Consider the following 20,419-nt stretch of genomic DNA (forward strand, 5'->3'; position numbering starts at 1 on the left):
TGTTGTTGAATCTTTTTGTTAATTTAATCAGGACATTTTTCTCAGGGTATAAGAAACAAAATTGTCGATTTTTTTCCTTTATAATATTATGAACGAGATGTGTACACTCATCAGCTATAAAAGGTTGCAACACTTTTCAATGAGTTTTGAAATGTAGCCTGTTCACCGAGCGATTGGTTCTTTCTTATGGATCTGACCATTTATGTTCAACCGTTCAACGAACGAGGCTGAGTTCCAGAATCCAAAAGTGAAAAAAAGTGTTGCAACCTCTTAGCTGATGAGTGTAACGTCTCGAAATTTTATAATTATTTTGATATAATCCCGCTAATTTTAGATCGAGCGTAGAAAGAGTGGATTAAGAAAGAAAGTGATATATCTATTATATCGTAATTAGTGCCACTTTACAGGATAATAAGGATGCCGCGCGCGCGTAATACAAACGCGAGTGATCCTCCTCATCGTGTTATTTTCGGACGCTTCCACGCCCGTATTTATTATTTTTACACAGAAAAGAAAGGATGTGACGGACGAAACATAATTACCCTGCTAATAGCAACTTGCAGTCGCTAACCCCATCCTTTTCTTGCTAGTGAATGAAGACGAGTGTGAGGAAATATAATCGAGCTAAAAAAGACGATCGGTATTGTTATCGATTTAATGGAGCGTATTATTACGTGTTTTCGCTACTGGCTATCGCCAGCTTGTTGTAAAAGATAACGGTCTCGTCTTTATCTGTCCTCTCTTTGGGATTTATATACGTCTCGCGCTGTAAAACTAATCTAATCCAGACTCGAAAAGCGGCTAACCGGAGAGACCCGTCCGTTTTGTCACTGACCGCGGCATCGACCAGAGCTGCACGGAGAGAAAAAATTTACCATGGCGGCAAATTCCGTTTGCAAATATAAAGTGAGCAAAATTATTTGCAATGAATGTAAAATATTTATCAAATATGCAAATTTGTTTGCTTAAGAACAGCTATAACGAGAATTTGACCGTAAAATTTTGCAATTTTGCGTTTGTATAGTAAATTTTTTTTCTCTTCGTAAATGGTTCGTAGATACGAGATACGTTAGTAATTTGCAAACAGGAGTCCGAGTTTTACATCGAGAATGACTGATGCGTCGATCATCGCGTCTCGACGATGTCTTTACGATGTGGCGCGGTGGTTTATGAAGTGGTTTGAATGAACGCGCGACGCATAACATCGGTTGCGAATGCGAATGAATATGCACGTGGATCAATGTATGTATGTACCTACATACCGAGCGTGTTACGTTATACTCGCATCAAATTGCGTCTCATTCATCGATGATGGCAACGGAAGTGCGTCAGTGCGATAAGCTGTGTTTTGCGTTTAAAATATGTATTCTTTTTTATATGATTACTACATTACCATTTTGCAACTGTTATAAGATTATTTAATATGACCGATTTTTGTCCTTAATTCTTCTCACTGGATCTACATGTATATATAAATCAATCATATTAAAAAATCTCATATAGATAAATGTGCGAGGAAGAGGTAAAAAAAAAGAGTGAATCACGTCTTCTTCTCTTGGCTCGTAAAATGTTGAAGGTGATAAATCGGTGATAAACATTCTCTTCTCCTTTTTTTATTAGAGAATCTTCAATAAAAGTATTTTTTTGCTTTTCCTTACCGAACGTATAGCCAATGTCACCTCGATGTCTGCGAAATACAAACTTTGTGTGGCGTAGTAGTATCAGTAATCGATAAGATGATGAAATCATAAATCGGATAAGACGCGATGTTTATATTTGTATCGCTAATGTCATTCGACGATAATATGGTAATAATGCTGAATTGATAACGACGCGATGTTTTCCTTTTCTTTTCAGAATGTACTTTCGGCAAGCAGATACGCGAATTGGGCTCGACATGGTTCGCGGACTTGGGACCGCCCTTCGGAGTCATGTATTGCATCAAATGCGAGTGCATACCGGTACGTGTGTGTGTTACAATATTTTTACTTCTGTCGATATTTTTTATTGCTATTAAAAAAAAAAAAAAAGAAAACACATAACTCGTTACAGCCCGCGTATTAAAATGTGTCGCATGTCACGCGTGTAGCGTTCGGCGTACACGTAGTGTTTAGTAAACAATCAGTACCACGCCAGCATTTATTAACATACATGAATAAAGAGCGACGCGTATATATACCCTCTCTCTATCCTTTGCCTTCGAATTTATTGTCGAGAAATATGCTATAATCACGTCCTAGGTACTTATTACGACTTTACGCTCGTTATTTTTTCTCTCCTTTTTTTTTAAATTCGAGTCACATCGACGTTTACCGAGTCATACGGTACGTTCGAGTCTTATTAATTGGAGAGAGGATAAATTTCTATCGGGATAAATCAACGCGGCGCGTACATTCTTGCAATTACACGGTGCCCTCGCGGTTCGGATCGTTGCGCGCGCCGCGTATAATTTAACCCCTTGGGCCTATAAATGCCATGATATTGACACAAAGGTGACGTATCAAATGTCGAGACGCCGAATCCGAACCGTCACTCGGCGAGCGATCGTGCGTCACGAAATACGCGCACGGATACGTATTTATTCGCGATCGCGCAATAATCGTTATTTATATTCCGATTGTACACACGCATGCCTTCTCTCCCACCCTCTCCCCCCCCCCCCCCCCAATCGAAGCGTATAATATTCCCTTCTGAGATATCTTACTTTCTTGAACATATCGGCTCATTTCTATCGGCAATATGAAATTTTTACCCTTCGTCCTGGTTCTTCGAACTTCAGTCCAGATTTACGGATTATGTCTGAAAAAATCTGAAAAAAAATCTTACATATACTTATAAAAGCTTTATATAACAGTAAGTGTTTACTGTCGCAAAGTCGGATTGTATTTTATTTGTTTACTTGAGGTTTATATATACAGATTTATATCTATCCAGAATTTTCACAATCAAAACAAATTGACTTTCTCAATATATTTGTTTCCATAAAAAATTTTGCATTCGTACGTTACATTAAACCGAAGGTATTTGGATCAACTGTTGAGAATGTTTTAATCGTCGATCGCGCGAGTCTCTCTCGAGCCCGCCATCCGGTCGTTATGAGAATTTCGAGCGCGCCGAATCGTTAAATCTTAATGTGGAAATGTTGCGGAATTTATGCGTGCACTAAACGACGATAAAACACGCGATAAGTAATCGGTGTAAATGCTAATGAGACGCTATCTGATGAGTTTTACCGAGAAGAGAAAATTAATTATACGATCGGATCGAAGGAGAGGTGGTGTACGATCGTTACGTACGACGCCATTAAAGTCACCGCTCAGATCATTAGAGGCCGCGGAGTTCTAATCTTTCTCGTAATGTATTAGCAATAACAGGTATGTGTGATTATACGATCAAGGAGATAACGTTTTCGACCGAAGCAAAGTTCGAAGGAAGTCGATCTTCGCTTTTAAAATTTTGCCAGAGTGGACGCCTCGATAGCTGCACACTCTCTCGTGGGTTAAATCCTTCTTTCTTCGAAGATATTACGATCGACCGAAAAGATGGATGGAAGAGAGAGAGAGAGAGAGAGAGAGAGAGAGAGACGCTACGTCACGCTGTTACGTTCGGCTCGTGGACGAGGAGCGCGAGAGAGCGCGGCCTCTATTTTTAGACTTCGGAGGAATGACAGTCCCTCTTCAGTGTACATGAGGAGCTATTGATAGGTCGCGGTCTTGGTTGGTGGAAGAAGCAGACGCGTCGCGTGAATCACACGTCGCTGCGAGAGAGAAGAAGCCATGTCTCCTAAAGTCGCTCCCGCGACGATGTCGTCGTGCCTCGTCGGACATCGCTTATCCCCGCCGGAATACCCAATGAGTGACGGGTCACCATATACGATATGTAAACTTAAAGAGCAGCCTATTAATGATCGCTTTTGAGAATTTGATTTATCGTCGTACTCTCGGTGGATATGTTTTGTAATATACGTGCCCCACGACGCGTTGCAAATTTGCAGCCCTCGGCTGTTGATGAGAAACATCTCATGGTAATTCCAAGGCTCGCGACTTTGGATGAAAATGATAAAAGTGAGCAAAATCCCTATAGGGATGTTTAGGCCAATAAAGTTATAAATATTCTATATAAATTTGTACATTTTTTGTAATTTTCATCAATTTGTATACGCAATCGAATCCCTTTTCGGGGGCTCGCACCTTTTCTCTCTAAGTCGAGTCGAACGTGCGTCGTTTCACGCTTCAGGAATGCCGTGCGCGAGCGCCGCTCTATAAAACCACCGACTTAATTCCTCTCCGTAACTGGAACCGCGCGGCCGCACTTTTAGTAACTGCGTCGCACATTACCGCGTTGCCTTCGCCTCGTAAACATTCCTTCCATTGTCATACCGGAAGGCAACCAAAAATAAAGTCTGAGACACAATTGAAAAACACTTATAGAAACACGGAGAATAATAAGTTTAACTTATCAGAAGCCACAGGAAAAAAAATGCAGTATTCCGTTCGTGTAGATAAGTTGAAATCTGTTATTCTCCTATTTATTGCCTGTGTCTTTCAATCGTGTCTCAGAGGCTTCCCGCGCGGAAAGTAGATGTAAAGATGAAGTAAGGTGGCGAAAAATACTCGCACAAGGACGTCTCGTGCGTCCGCGAGAAGAAGAAATCTCGAAGTAATATAATCATGACAAAACGTATATAGTTCGTTCTTATTTTTATCGGCAGTCGTACTCTTCTACTTTCAGGTGCAAAAGAAACGGCGGATCATCGCGAGAGTTCAATGCCGCAACATCAAGAACGATTGTCCCAAACTCACGTGTGACGAGCCAGTTCTACTTCCGGGACGATGCTGCAAATCCTGTCCCGGTGACTACAGTAAGTTACGCGACGCACACGTGTCTGCGATTATTTCCCGGTTATAATCTCTTTTTTTTTTTTCCGCCGGTCGTCGAGAGCGCTGCTGAGATAAGCTGCGAGATAAGATTTTTATACGCAAGCTTGTAACTATATGTATACAATGTACTCGGTATCTATATTGTTCCTCGATATCCAGAATAGGAAAAGGAACTTCATCCGCATTCTATTGCGAGTGTAGCGCGCGGTACACGCGGATCTCCGCGCGAGGAGAAATAGAGCGCGCGTTGCGGACGGGGAGCCCGCCGCGGGTGGAGGAGCGGTGCACTCTCGAAGAATTTGGCCCACGCCGCGCGGCGATGCAGTGAAAGTAGTATACGTATCTCTCCCGCGTTGTTGATAAGGCTACCAGATAAGGCTCGCGCGCGCCAATTCCAGCGCGACGGATAATGAGCGCGAATTGGTACGAAACCGCTCCGCTTCGAATAGCGATACTATCTCTTTTTACGCTTTTGCGCGCGCCTCGCGTGCATTTATCACGCGCGTAGAATTGTTTATTCAAGGAAATTGCAAATTGGCCCGTTAAATCTCCGGCTGTCGGTCGCCGGGGGTGTTGTACTATCGGAGATGTCGATAAGAGCAGCGTACATATTTCTCTCTTCTACGTGTATATTATAGAGATATGCGGGCGAGGAAAGAAGAAACCGGGGCGAAACGGTTTGCCTAGCGGTGAAGAGGAAAAAAAGGGACGGATGTGGAAGTGAGAGGAGAGAGAGAGAGAGAGAGAGAGAGAGAGAGAGAGAGAGAGAGAGAGAGAGAGAGAGGAGATTGACCGATCGCGTTCTCTCGAGAGTGAACTCGAGTTCGTAATCGGTGGAAGAGGAGCGGCGGAGCGAGAGGGAGACGGACGGCACGGTTTAGCGCCATGGCGCCGGCTATATTACCGCATGGCGTCACTTCGATTAAGCCGTGCAATCTAAATGTAAATATTAGCATACGTAATGATCGGGCATAAAGCGCGCGATGGGAATAAGAATAGATGGGCGGCGGACGCGCGGGAGATAGAGATGGATCGCGCGGTATAGTAGTGGAGGGATGATCCATTCGTTGGATGGGATAAATCTGTTTTCGTTCTCTGTTCCATTTTGCCCTATACGTCGTTGATTAACGGTTAATTTCGTTCGTTTCTATCGATTGGTTCCGCGAGCGCCTGCGTTGTAATAAACAGAGACGACGGGGTCGTCGTTTCGTTAAATTTTTTACGGTCGCGCTTATCGCGCGCGGCTATTGGCGATGCAACGGGAGAGGCGCGCATATTATCAATTAGGTTAATATGACACTTTTGATAAAGCGCTCGTTGTCGCCACAATTCTGCTGCCGTCTCTGTATGGGGATCTATCAACGACGACAGCGACGAGGACAGCGAGCGAATCATTTTTGATAATCGTACTTATATACCGCCGCGCCGCGCCGGTCGTTTATTCTCATAGACCGTTCGCGCGCATCAATATCACATGCACGACTCGACTTATATACGATCGTCATAATAATCATTGTCGCCGTTGTCTGCTGATGGGGGGCTCGTTGCCCCCTGCTGATGAAAGGTGAAACTGCGGCCGCAATTAGCAACGCCCTGCCTTTTACGCTCCACACGAGGAAACATAACTGCGACCCTTGAGCTCGTCGATTGGTTCATCGCATCGATTCTCATTCGATGCTCTCTCGTCCCGACTGTGACGGGCGACCGAAAGTCGCGGTCTCGGGTCTCTTCTCCGGACTAATGCGAGAAGCAAATTAGTTATATGGTTATACCGTAGGCGTCTGAAGTCAGAATATAAAACGAAACTGTCCGGCGTGTCGGATGGATTATCTTGGAGGAGGGAAAAAAAAAAAAGGAGAAAGCGAGACAAGGACGAGATAGAGATTCTAGTATAGATCGCGCAAGAATATAGCTTTACGAGCGAGATAATCCACGATCTCTGCTCCGCCGTTCGTTCGTGACACATTTATATCTGTCTCCTTGAACGATTCTTAATTCTGAGTAACGGTCGTCCTTCGATCCGAAACGGTGTTGTGCTTAAGGTGGCGGTTTTCGGTAGTACAACCTCCAGCCGCCATAACATATTTGTTAGATGACGCGCACACATATTATCCTTTCTAGTCATGCGAATTGCAAAACGCAACGTGTGTCGTGGATTTGTGAATCCATCGTGTCACCATTGTCGCGATCTTTCCGCGAAACAATTTGAAGCCGACAATCGAAGGAGCCGCGCTCGAACGAGATCGAAAGGGAAAAAGAGGGAGATGGACGACGAGCCAGCGGAAAAAGAAAAAAACGCGGTAGGTGGTAGGTCCAATTAATCGCCGCGTAATTAACCGCGTTTTATCGCTCATATCCGTCTTTCTCCGATATTAATGGCGCGACAGAGCGGCGACCATTGGTCATAGATCCGATCAGGTAGGCGGAAACGGTTTAGTTAGAGTAACCGATCGGGCCGCGTCGGGTGCGAGGCGTGCTGTACGTTTTGCGCGCCGCGGCAATTAACGTCTCCGTGGCGCTGAACCGGCGCGGCATGCGCCATAAAAGTAGCATTCAAAGTAGCGGCGGTTGGCGCCAGCCGACTCTTTTCCTACCGCGCGCAGGCATACTTTATGGTCGGTGCACATGCCACCACCGGCCGCTGAATCGGCTCAATGGGGATCGACGATCGACGATCGACCGGTTATTTTTATTTTTACGCTCGTCTCGAAGGAGAGACGCTCGGGGAACGGGAGAGGACCACCACTCTATACGCGCTCGATGCAGAGTGCAAAGGACTCGCCATTCTCCTGCGCGAGGAGTTTTATCCTCCCGAGAGAAAGAGAGAGAGAGAGAGAGAGAGAGAGAGAGAGAGAGAGAGAGTGTCCCTATAGAATACACATTTGGCTTTATATCGCGCGTGAGTTACGTGGCGGCCGCGACGTTGATTCCGACGCACGGTATATAATTTATACATGTCCTCTCAAAAATATCCGTTTGTTATCGTTCTAATATTTTCTATCAATTGTTAACGTAAAACTCGTCCAGTTTTCAAAAGGAACGAAAAGCGCAACTCGCAAAAATTGGCCGAAGACAACTTTTAATACCCATGTCGAGAGGAGCTTCGTCATTGGTCTTTTTTTTTTTTGCGAACGTAAATTACTGCGCGTTGAACGACCGGAAAGATTGTACAATCGAGCGGTCAAATACCCGCGTTTACGACGGAATAAATCTTTTGTTGCAGACGCAGACATAGCGCAGGATCTGCCAGCGCAATTGACTTCGGAGGAAGAGGAGCGAAGCCTGAAACGTAAGATTGTTACAAGCTTTTCTGAAAATTTGACGCGCGTGTACTACACGTTTGATCTTGAAATCGTATTTTTTTTTTGCTCAAAAAACGGTATCAAAGACTCGATTTCCAACAACGTTAATTTATCAATTTCCGCGAGCATGAAATGTGCGGGCATTTTTCTCAAAGCTGATTGATATTCGCTTCGAAATTTTCTCATATAGTATTTGCAGGTTTATAAACCTTAAAATTAATGTATCTTTGTTAAAGTTGATGTAATATATCCGAGGAATAAGATTAAAATTGTGAAAAACATTCGTCATAAACAATCTTCGCAACGTAATTAAAAAATGTCTGGGTCACGTGACTACCAACTATGATTAAACGATCGTTAATTAAACGTCGTTAATTACAGATTTCGGCACCCTGTTAACGGGCAGAACGTCGCAGTCTCTGCGTCGCGATGAACCGAATCCGACGTCAGTTTACAACAGCGCGTACAACTATCTGGCGACTGGTCGCTTCACGTTTCATCGCAAGAATATCTACTACGCGTTCTATCTGTCCGCGTCGACGCCCCGACCGCGCAGCATACAGTTCGTCGATGGGTCCGGCAATATTCTCGAGGAGCAGATGATCGATCCGATCGGTGGTGCTTATCAGAACACCACCGGCAAGCTCTGTGGGGTGTGGAGACGCGTGCCACGCGACTATCGCAAGCTGCTACGCGAGGAACGGCTACACGTGTCCTTCCTCTGGGAGCCTTCGTCGAGTCTGACCGGGCAGTTGTCGCGTTACCGCGCGTTGTCGACCGAGCAGTTCTCCGCGCTCTTGGAATCGGCGATGGGCGTCGACCGGTCGTTAATGTCCGGCGCGGGTGCAACGGCGATTGTATCCGCGTCGTCCGCCTCAGCGCCCTCGATCCACGTGTCCCTCGTCTTCAACGGTCTCTTCCTGCCGAACGACGTGGCCGATGTTCCGTTGATCGTTCAGCTGGAGCATCACGAGAAGGATCACGTGGTCCTTCGCGAAGAGATAATGGTGAGAAAGCCGTCGAACGAGCTGAATTACGGCGAGGTCCGCAGCGCCCTTTCCGGGACCGATCTACGTCTTTTGACTCGGGGCAAATTGTTGATCAGTATAATGTCTCGCAAAGACCCGCAGGCCCTTCGACTGATCGGCATGATAGGCTCGCGCGCAACCTGCGACATGTATCAAACGTTACTGCTGTCGGAAACACCATCCGTGGCATCCGGATTGGCTTGGGCCTTTCTGGATCGTGTCGGCGCGCTACGCTACGGAGTACAGTTGATAGGACTCGAGGAAGAGAGTCCCCTGGTGACGTTAGTGGACGAGGGTGGGAAACGGAGGATGGAACTCGAGGATCTGACACCTTCGTTGATCGGTGGCTCCATCGCGAACGGTTCCTTGGATCGGCCTGGACCCAGACTGTTGCAACCGCTCTTCAACGAGGAACTCTCCGTGGTCGCTGCCAGCCATGTCGGTTCCATGTTACGCGGTAGACTCTTAGAGAGACCCGTGGCGGACGCCAGAGACACGACCGCGCCTGTGCTACTGCGAAGATTGACCAAGGAGCCAACGCATCCTGGACCGGTCGGTTTGATATGGACTGCGGTGGATTTAGATTGTTCTCTACACTACGAACTGGAGCTAGCCGGTTTCCCATCCTCCTCCCAAGAACTGCGAACGTTTCGTTTATATTTAGAAACGATGCCCATGTTAGCGCAGGGAGCTCCTGTCGCTAGAAGACTTCTCGAAGAATTCACGGGATACTCTTTGGAAGGTTCGGTCACCGGACTGTCATCGTTGGAGCTCTATAGGATCGAGTCGGGCATCGGTTTCCTCGAAGTCACAGACAAGCAGGTCACCCACATCCTGAAAGCCCCTTTCAAGGCGAGGGCACCGTTCAGCTGCCTGCCACACTACGCCGACAACGACGTTGCCTCTGTGGTGGCGTACAACCTGCAGCCACCTAGGTCGGATATCGAGACCGGTGCGTGCTTCCACGAGACCAGATTCTACGAAGAAGGCACGCAATGGACCTCGAACTCGGATCCCTGCTCGATGTGTCATTGCTATCGCGGCTTGGCGCAATGCGACGTGGTACCTTGTCCGACAATCTCTTGCGGGATGTTGGGAAAGCAGTTCAAGCAACCGCCGACTGGTCATTGCTGCCCGATATGCGCAGGTAAAGGGATTTATTTATTTATCGAAACTGGAAATAATATTTTTTTTTACACGAAACGAGAATGCCTATACGTAAGAGAAGGACAGAACGGAACATAACTGGCATAAATTTATGTAGCAAAATTGCGAAAGAGATAAGTTAAGTATCGCCTAAAACGCTCGAATGATAAATTGTTATTTGGTAAAGCTATTTGATAAAGTTACTCTTAAATGCGACATTCGATCGACATGTTTAATGTTTCGTTGATAATTTATTCAGATCCAATAACTGCCGAAACTAACGCCACGATCAAGAACAATGCTACGAGGGGTTGTACTTTGGCCGGACAATATCATCTCGCGGGATCATCTTGGCATCCGTATCTACCACCAGCGGGATTCGACACTTGTGCAGTCTGTACATGTGACGTAAGTTTCTACTCCTATTTTCGTTTTATTAGAATCGTAGTTGAATAGAAGGCGATAAATATTTACATCTTAAAATGTATACTTGTGTGTTCTTTTTCGTTACATTAATTTCTTTTTGAAGCACATAACAATTATAAGATATTTGTCTACACGTGTGCGTCGCATATTTTCTTAATATATTATAATTACGCTTTGGCTTAAATCGTCCAAGTAATCACCATTATATTTTACAATGATTAGCTCGGCGCATGATTTTGCAGCGCGCGGAAAAACCTGAGCGTTATACCACACCACGTCCGAAGAATGCGGTTGCGGTCTGGCAGTTAGTAATGAGTTTAATTGAATGATTCAGCGACAAGATTTTCTAAACGATGCAGTTTATTTAATACTCGGCAATCGCTTCCTAGCCAATTGACACCATGCAGTCGTGAAAATATCTCGCGTTATGTATGCCAGGGAACGACGTACATCTTTTACAAATTACTGAAATTACTACGCACACAACACAAACATTCTTCGTTCCACGGTATATACGCTTCTAAGGCTTTGGGACGAAATTTCTAGACTGCAATCCGATTCACATTCACGGCGTTCTTGGAATTATTTTTTTTTTGTCCTTGTTTGTTATTAAATAAGGACAAATTATGCTTATAAATGTGAATCGGATCGCAGCCTAAATTGCCATGTGTGACTCCTTCGGTAATAAATGATAAATGCGACACGATGAAGAGGAGAATGAGCGAAACGCGTGAAATGTATGCGTTACGTACGGGATATGGCCAGGAGGTAAGAGAGGAGGTCACCTTCGCAATTTACATCGGAAATCCATTTGTCTCGCAGGCTGTCACGCTGGAGGTAAAATGCCCGTTGGTACAATGTCCGCCGCTCGAGTGCGACGAGAAGATCGCCATCAGGCCGGACAAGAAAGCTTGCTGCAGACAGTGCCCGCCATCAACGATCCTTAATATAACCACCACCGCGTCAAGCGACACCGTACGCCTACCTAGGGATCAAGCTTTACCTTCGACGCGGCGCACCGCGGAAGAGATACTCTCTTCCGGTGGCTGCAAGTACCCCTTCGGTGGACCTTACGAGAATGGCATGGAGTGGCATCCCCGGTTGCACTCGCACGGCGAGGTGAAATGCGTCAAGTGCCGCTGCAAGGTGAGAAATCTCGAAGAAATCTAAAATCCTTGAGATTCGATCGAAAAATAAAAATTAAATAGCGCGCGCGCGCATTATTCGCCACGATTCTCGAACATGATCGCGCGGATCGTTTCGAAACGAGAGAGACTGGATTAATGAATAAAACGCTATTTTTACGATCTCTCTTTATCAGGCGTGTCTAATTATCTTAATCGAACCGACGAGATAAAGTGAATCTCGCGGTCTTGAGCTCGCGTTACTTTTGTTCGTTACACTCAATTCATTCGTTAGACGGGGTCGTCGCGCGATCGTCTCGCGGTGATATCCAGACACGGGCACGACGAGAGATCTTTAAGGAGAAAACCTTTAACCGGACTCGTTCGTCTGGCCCGACCATTATAGGGTCCATCCATTACGATGAAAATGGAACACTGTGGCCTCGGCTGGCTCGCGTTGCGTCGCGTCGCGTCGCGTCGCGACGTCACGGGACGGAGCGAAAAATAATCGTCTCGATCGTGAGAAACGGATTTTGTATTCCAACGGAGCTCGTTGCACCGGTTCTTCTCACGTTTCGTTTTTATTACTCGCGTTTGGTTTTTTTTCGTTGATGGATAAACATCTCGTCTTGCTACATACGAGTTTCTTCTTTTTAGCTAAGTCTGTTAAGCACAACCTGAGTTGTTTTCACGGGTTTCAGCATTAGAAGTACCGAGCGGTCATTATTATCCGTATCTATTTTTTAAATTAATATTATATTTTTTTATGTGAAAAAATTCTGAAATTTTTCAACGCTTTTTTTATTTTCGTATTAACCCGTATAGCACAATTTATTCCAGCAATGTGTAGTAATTTATTAGTTTATTTATTTAGTTTGTTTTTCTTTTTTAACAAATTGGAAAACGTCTCTCGGTATACTATAGTGTTAATATTCTCGATACTTCGAGTGTTAATACAATATTCATTCGTATATTTTAACGTGCATTTAATGATACAATATACGTAGAGAGACTAGAAGATATACATATACATGTATGTATCATCCTACGTTACATCATAGAATAGAATAGAATAGAATGAGCGATGCGAAGCGGCGTATCGTTGATCCGTTCTACAGAATGATCCGTTTCCGCGCGTTTCACGGCTAGAATTTCTTGCGCAGATTTCACGCAACGAACGCGTAAATGGTTATCGTAATGGGACCGCTCCCTCTGCTTCTTTCAGAACAGCGAGGTCAGGTGCGACAGGAAGCGCTGTCCACGGTCACTCTGTAACTCGATCGTGCATCAGATGAAGCGCGGCGAGCACGTGGCGGACGTCGACGACTGCTGCACGGCGCAGTGCGAGCATCGCGCGAGGCGTCATCATCGCAACAACCATCATCCGGCGCGGCGGCACTCCATGACGCCACGCGAGCTGAGCTGAGCCTGGTAGAGGAGTCTGGAGAAGAGTCTGCCCCGGTCCTACACGAGGAAGCTCCGCCGCGTCCACTCATGATAGTCATCGTCGAATGATGACGAAATCAGTCGCGGCCGACCATTATCCCGTCACGCGATTGCTCTCTTCGTGTATCGTACGACCCGAGGGGCTCTCGAGACGGAAACCACATCGAAACCGAACGGTTCTGTACACGCCCGCACGTTCAAATCGCGAGAGCTGGATTTACGGAAGATTAGGGAAGAAAGAGGGAACAGAGTAGAGAAGAATATTAAGAAATTGCAAAGACGAGGGAGAGATCGACTATACGTTTCATTCGTGTTTCGATCGACAACGAGCGAGAAACACTTTTACAAATTACTTAGTCATTTTAATTTCTAGCAGTGGTATTCGAGGTGACAGGAGTAATTATTTAAATGATGACGAATGCTCGTCGCTCAAAGTTTATCGTTGTTATCGGTGACGCGTGCAGGAAGTCGCGAGAGATAATCTAGTGCAATAAGAGGAAGGACGTGGGATTGGACAACACGGATCGGATATTGCTATTCTTGTCCTCGACGAGACCGCTCGGTCGTTCGCTCCGGAGCCTCCAGCGCCCGCAGCCAGACGCTTATTAATCAATTGATCCCCATCAACGGATTGAAAGGAAAGAAAAAAAAAAAAAAAACAGGAAAGAGAAGAACGTAAACTAAGCGCCCTTCTCCTCGCCAAGAGCGACAACCGGTGGGGTGAAGGGGTAAAGGGAGAAGGGTGGGAAAGAGGTGGTGAAAACTCGGAAAGGAACGAGTTTTTAGTCGCGGCGGTACTACAGTGTCCTGCTGTATCCACTAACCTCTGCGAGTTACCCAGCAACCAAAGAAGACTGAAAAACCTCCGACAGCGGCATCAGTTATATTATACGATTACTAATACTAATTATTTCAACTTATATATTACTATTTTATTACTATTATTATTACTGTCATTTCTATTATCGATAGTATTACTACTACTATCCGCTTACAATTATCGTCTTGTAATTGGTATCGCTGCGCATCTGCGTCACTTTTATTGCTCCTTATCTCGCGATTGCTGTGTGGTAAATCTAAATTATCGTTCTAACGTAAAGATATATTTATGTTGTAGTTACGTTGAATACTTATATGAAATCTCGTATGAAACCGTTCGGTGCGAGGAACGGCGAGATTATGTGCCGTTATTCCACGAATGAATAAACGGTAATATTTGTTAAAGCGATAACACTTGTTACTATAAGTACGTAATATTTAAACTGTATTTATTATTAGAAATAATCCTTTTAAATTGGATCTCGTATCGGATTTTAAGACAAAACATAATCAATTTTCACGTTTCTCTCGCAGTTACTAATTAAATCTGTACGACAATTAACAATTAAATTTCAAAACATGAAAGAAATGTAATAATATCGTTCGAGATTAGTATTTTAGAAAAAGTCAACTATAATTTTCCTGACTAATTCGAAATTTTTGTTAATTACTTTTCTCCATAAAAAAAAGTCTTTCCAAATTTTTTTAAATATTAGTTTTAACAAAACCGGTACGAAAGATTTGTCATATACACTTATTTAATCGTATTCCTTTTGTGTAACATTATTTTGTATAAGTTTTGAGAAGCACGAAGGTGAAACTGAACAGTAAGATACTCCCGACGCGAAAAAAAAGGGCTATTTCGATCGAAAGTTCTGATCAATTTAATCGATTCGACTGATACAGAACTGCTCGCAGCGAAATATCCAGGTGAATAATTCAACGCCCCTGATCTCTATAATCTTGTCTTCCATGTATTAAGAAATTAATATAGTAGAACTCCATTTATACCAACAAGTTTATGCTCAGTTCTGAATTTATAGTTGAGCTCCTGAACTACGGCGCTGTAATTCGGATAATAGTAGAAACCCTCTTATCAGAGACTGGCTGTAAGGGCTACTTTTTTTTTTTTTATTGATTCGGTATTTTTTGTCAATTCGTTAGTCAGAACGAAATAGCACACATTTTCTTATCTCTTGTACCATTGTAGGGCGAGACAGTACATATTTTTTTCTCACTTGCCATAATTTTGCCGTAACATGTTCTTAATCACGAAATACAATAGATGTAGGAAGCCTTGGGTGCCTTCCAACAAGCGACGGAGATGACACGGTGTAACATAGTGTATCAGTACGTCATTGTTCGCCAATGTTAAACAAGGATGAGATGATCGCTGTGTCACACTGTGTCGCTTGTTGGAAGGCACACCTTAAATCTTGAGACATTGGTCAATCATATAGTCGATTTTTCTTCTCACATTCAACTGTGATCGATCAATGTCTCTTAAAAAAATCTTATCGCACTTGTCATGTTTCGGAACTTCGGTCAATCTCTGATTAGAAGATTTTTAAATAATAGAAGCTCGACGTGTTTGACCTCAGTTTCTTAAACGTCAGTTTTTATCAGAATTAATAAGTATCGGAATAAGGGAAAAGTTAGTGAATCTTTATTATCTAAATCTCGGTTATCGAAACTGTCTTGGCCTTTGCTATTTGGATAAATGGAGCTCTACTGTAATCTTATTCATGTTAACAAAATAATAGCATTATCTGACAATGAGTGGTCGTTTGCCGATAAAGTTACTCGGATTTTGGTCGAAATCACCCTTACCACTATGAACATGGTACCGAATATTGTTTTCGAAGCGATATAATTTAGCGGCTGCTTATAATGAAGCCAGCAAGAAAGATACGCACGTGCCGATATCGTTCGAGAGAACTCGGCCACCTAAGCAATTCAGAGAGTACCGTTCGCGTTCGATTTAGGTTCAATTGTTACAGCCGCGAAGGCTTAGTAGCAGGCCTCGCTCGTTTATTTCGATGTCATGATAAAATGTTATTCGACATCGTGCGTATCTCGTCGTGCGGAGGCGTTGCAAATTCACCGTTTACCGTAGGTGCCTTATACTCGACAGTACGAATACATACGTAGTCAGCTGACGTCGACGTCGCCTATGCTCGCGTACATAAACGTTTTGTAAATAAGCGCGGCTAGAATGGATCTTATTTTGATCCGGCTAGACGGGCGTCAGCACTATACACACTGGCGATTATTATTAATTATTTATACATTACGACGTAACTTTTAGTGCTACCCCGAAACTCTCTTCCCTCCTCCTCCTCCTTCCTCATCCATATTACGTTTATTATGGATCTCCTATCGCCATGATATTATTTAAAGTCATCTCCCGCAAACTGTCAGTCTTGATATTAAACGAATTAACATTAATTATTGGATAAGCGGCATGCTCTTGTACCGACCATGCTTCATGTATACCCGCTGTTTTAATTTAAATCGATGCGGTCTCTGTAACGCTTACGTCTACGCTGGGGGTAGAAATATATAAGAAGCTCGGTCTTTATTTTTTATCGAACTTAGCCGACGAAAGATTAGTGAAAACGGCGTATACGTAGCGTTACGTCGCATAGGAGGGTTGCCGTTGCTCGTTGCGTGAAGCTTGAAGAAAAGAAGAGGAGGCGGACGTTTCTCGAATCTCAGCGGGATTCGTTTTGCGCGAAACTGTGCCAATTGTTGTTACGCTGAAATACAGAATACGTTTAATTCAAGCTGTGACGTTATGGTGCAGCGATGCGATATATACGTAACGTGAAATTATCGTTGCGGAGGAAATAAATTTGTATATTTTGCTTCCGCAGCGCGTTCGCCGAGTATGACGTCCGTATGCTCCCTAAGATGTAACAATTCACTTTTTCTCGTGCGATCACGCGGACGGCGACCGGGACTACTATTTTTTTTTTTATACAACGCGATAATTTTAATGAAATCTTTTGTATTTTTGCGACAAAGTAGGCTGCTGAGAGACGCATGACGCACACTTCGATAGTTTTGTAGAGAATGGAGATCGATGCTATTCTGTACTGTGCCAAAATGATTTATTAATTAAATGCCGATTATTATTATCACTGTTGCCATTAAATAAGCAGGCCTTATAACTCCCAAAATTACGTGACATGATTTTATCCATGTTCAGCTTTATCAACGGCTGCGTTCAGCAGAAAAAACGGCTTTGCAATTGTAAGTTTCTATAATAAAATATATAAACTGGATAAAAATATATAAATTATACTACAGAATCTTATAGCATTTGCAAAGCTGCTTTTTCTATTAAACGTAGTCATTTATAAGTTCACATTGGCGTGAACATTTTACTTTTAGTGTACGTTGTAATCCATCGTGGAGCGAAAAGTACACGAAAGGCGATATAAGTTGACTATAGGTGTCTTATTCTCGCAAAATATTGTGTATTATGAATATATACTAAGAACATCTGTAATATACATATGTATAACGTACACTGGGCAACAAAATTAACGCAACACCTGCTTCACTGTGCAAAAATAGGCAAACTTCAAGATAGAATAACTTCGTCAAGAATCATCGTATCGAGATGTTTAAAAAAGCATTTTACAGCTTGAAACCTCTACTTTTCAGATCGCTGCTTGAAAACGTGGTCTCACGGAGATTTTATGAAGTTACACAAACATAAATGAAGATATACCAGATCTCAATTTTTTTTTACGAAATTTGTGGAGTTCCACGGAACTTTATAAAAAAGTAAATTCGTAAATAAAGGGTAAAGATTCGATCTTTCGAATAATGTAAACCGCATTTGTGCACAATTTTTATTTCGTGCGTTAAAACTTTTCAAATTTCGTAAAAAATTTTGAGATCTGTTATATCTTCATTTATGTTTGTGTAACTTCATAAAATCTCCGTGAGACCTCTTTTTCAAGTAGCGATCTAAAAAGTAGAGGTTTCAAGCTGTAAAATACTTTTTTTTAAACATCTCGATACGATGATTTTTGACGAAGTTATTCTATTAAAGTTTGCCTATTTTTGCGTGAAACAGGTGTCGCGTTAATTTTATTGCCCAGTGTATATTATTGTAATATTTTTGTATATCTTAGAACGCGATATTTGTCGAGAATGCAGCCCCTGTACGTTGACCCTCATCAGACAGATGCACTAAATTTTACCAACTGTTGGTTCTACACAACCGCTGATCTCGATCTGAAAAAAAGAGACAATTGTATTCCAAGAATTCATGTGTCTAGATTGTCGTAAATAATAATAAAAGAGCTTAGTTTTTCAGAACTCGTGCGATTAAAATATCGCGGTTTGTAATTAAGCGGTAGTTTTATCAAGACGACAGTCGATAATTGGATTTTCGACGTAACTTTGTAGCTCGAGATCTCGAAAGTCCTCTCTGAAATCTAGCGGTCACTATGACGTTTCTCTGGAAAGCGAGTTCTTTCTCCGCAAGTTGCACCAGAGTCGTCTTCAAGCTTTACATCACATGGAGCTTATTGTATAACAATACGCGCGTCACGACGTATCAAACAATTCTAATAATTGCCGAGAATTCCCACGCTGCTCGTTCCTGCAATTGGCGCGCTACATCGTATAAGATACCGAAATTATTTATTTCCGGACAGTTGGAAAGAAATGTCAGAGGAATTCACACCCCTCTCCGACGAATGCATATATGATTCACCAATTGTAGGAACCGAATAGGTGACCACGAAAGCATGACTCACGAATTCGATTGATATTCCACGCATTCTTGATCTCGCGGGTTTCTCGACGGTTAGCCTTCGTTATACCGCAAAGAAACCCGTTCTCCAGCAGCGGTTGGGATCGATCGATTGGCATACGTAGTTCGCGCGCGAACTAAAGGAGACGGGCGATAGTCCTGGAGCCGCACCTTCTGGTAGCGTCCTGCACTTCCCAGACGTCCGTGAAGAACGGTTCTCCATTTAAGGACGACCATTGTGAGTACAATCTACTTACTCGTGAACCATTTCGCCGATTCCCTCCAGAGGTTGCCTGTTGATGATTCTACGTACGTTATAAACACGACTTGCCAGCCGGTGTTTTTCGATAGTCTCGACCAAGGTCAACCAGATCGAACGGTACGCCATATATATATATATATATATATTGTCTCTAGAAATTTTTTAATTAAAACTATTTTCTAAAATAAAAAAAATTATAAAAAAAAATCTTATATCGCTTTCTTCCTTCTTTCTCTCGTTCTTTGCTTTGATACACGTATACCATATACATATTTACTTCATACATGTGCGCTATGTCGTCCGCATGTCTCCCCCCCCGCATGTCGCACTTAGCGGTCATTTATTCAAGCAAACCTCCATGACCGGACGTACTTAGGATCAGGGTGAGCCTGTTCCCAGTTTGAAGCGTACTGTAATCCCTTGATATCGTCGATTAACTGCGAAAGGAAACCCCGGCAATATATCTCCGGCAGTTTATCCCGCTTAACTCCGCGGGAATGATCGCGCGCGATGTTAAGTCTATTGATGTATATGGAAGGGTGTGAAACGTGGTAGTTTCAAGGTGAGATTTTGCGTACTCCCGGAAATATGTCTGGCATATCTCCGGATGAGGGTGAGCACTTGCTGCCTATAGAGGAACCCAATCTGAACTGTCACTGCTTTTAGTAGAAAGTATATACAGTTTTCTTAAACTTACATATCTATAATTATTGTGTCGAGTGTTACTGTATTCCACAAGAAACTAGTCACGTGATCCGTTACCTTATCGTTACTCTGTTGTAATAAAGGATTTAGCAATAACGAATTTTTTTATGACTGTAAAAAGATAACATCAACATTGGAAAATCACTCGATCGTTATTACGTAACGAGTATTGTAACGAGTAACGTTATTCGTTACAAATTACTTTTTTCAACGAGTAAACCGAGGAGTAACCACTATATTTGAAATATTGTCCCACAAATTACATGATTTCATTTGATTTCATATGATTTTATTTGATGACAAATAATTTTCTTCACTATACCTATATATGCGGTCATTTGGTAAAATGAATGATTTTATCTAATATTACACAATTATTTCTTGTAGTTATGTATATATAATTATCGGATTATACATTGGAATTTCGTATAAATTTCATAATGATTTCAAGGACTCCGTCCCACGATTACATTAAGTGATTACCCCCTCGGAGTAAACGCTACTTTA

At 43.1% G+C, this 20,419-nt stretch overlaps 1 protein-coding gene across 1 annotated transcript in view; it reads left to right on the forward strand.

The window, feature by feature from the left end:
- Window positions 1-14,435, forward strand: part of sog (chordin short gastrulation) — a 30,424-nt gene extending 15,989 nt beyond the window's left edge. The window contains exons 2-8 of the mRNA XM_018543934.1: window positions 1,858-1,961; window positions 4,732-4,861; window positions 8,104-8,169; window positions 8,564-10,357; window positions 10,616-10,764; window positions 11,605-11,928; window positions 13,132-14,435. Coding sequence (XP_018399436.1) covers window positions 1,858-1,961; window positions 4,732-4,861; window positions 8,104-8,169; window positions 8,564-10,357; window positions 10,616-10,764; window positions 11,605-11,928; window positions 13,132-13,332 — 2,768 coding nt within the window. The 3' untranslated portion in view covers window positions 13,333-14,435. The remainder of the gene's footprint in view (window positions 1-1,857; window positions 1,962-4,731; window positions 4,862-8,103; window positions 8,170-8,563; window positions 10,358-10,615; window positions 10,765-11,604; window positions 11,929-13,131) is intronic.
- Window positions 14,436-20,419: the final 5,984 nt, after the last annotated feature.

Source organism: Cyphomyrmex costatus, unplaced genomic scaffold, assembly GCF_001594065.2.
Source record: "Cyphomyrmex costatus isolate MS0001 unplaced genomic scaffold, Ccosl1.0 scaffold41, whole genome shotgun sequence".
In the NCBI taxonomy this organism is placed as follows: Eukaryota; Metazoa; Arthropoda; class Insecta; order Hymenoptera; family Formicidae; genus Cyphomyrmex; species Cyphomyrmex costatus.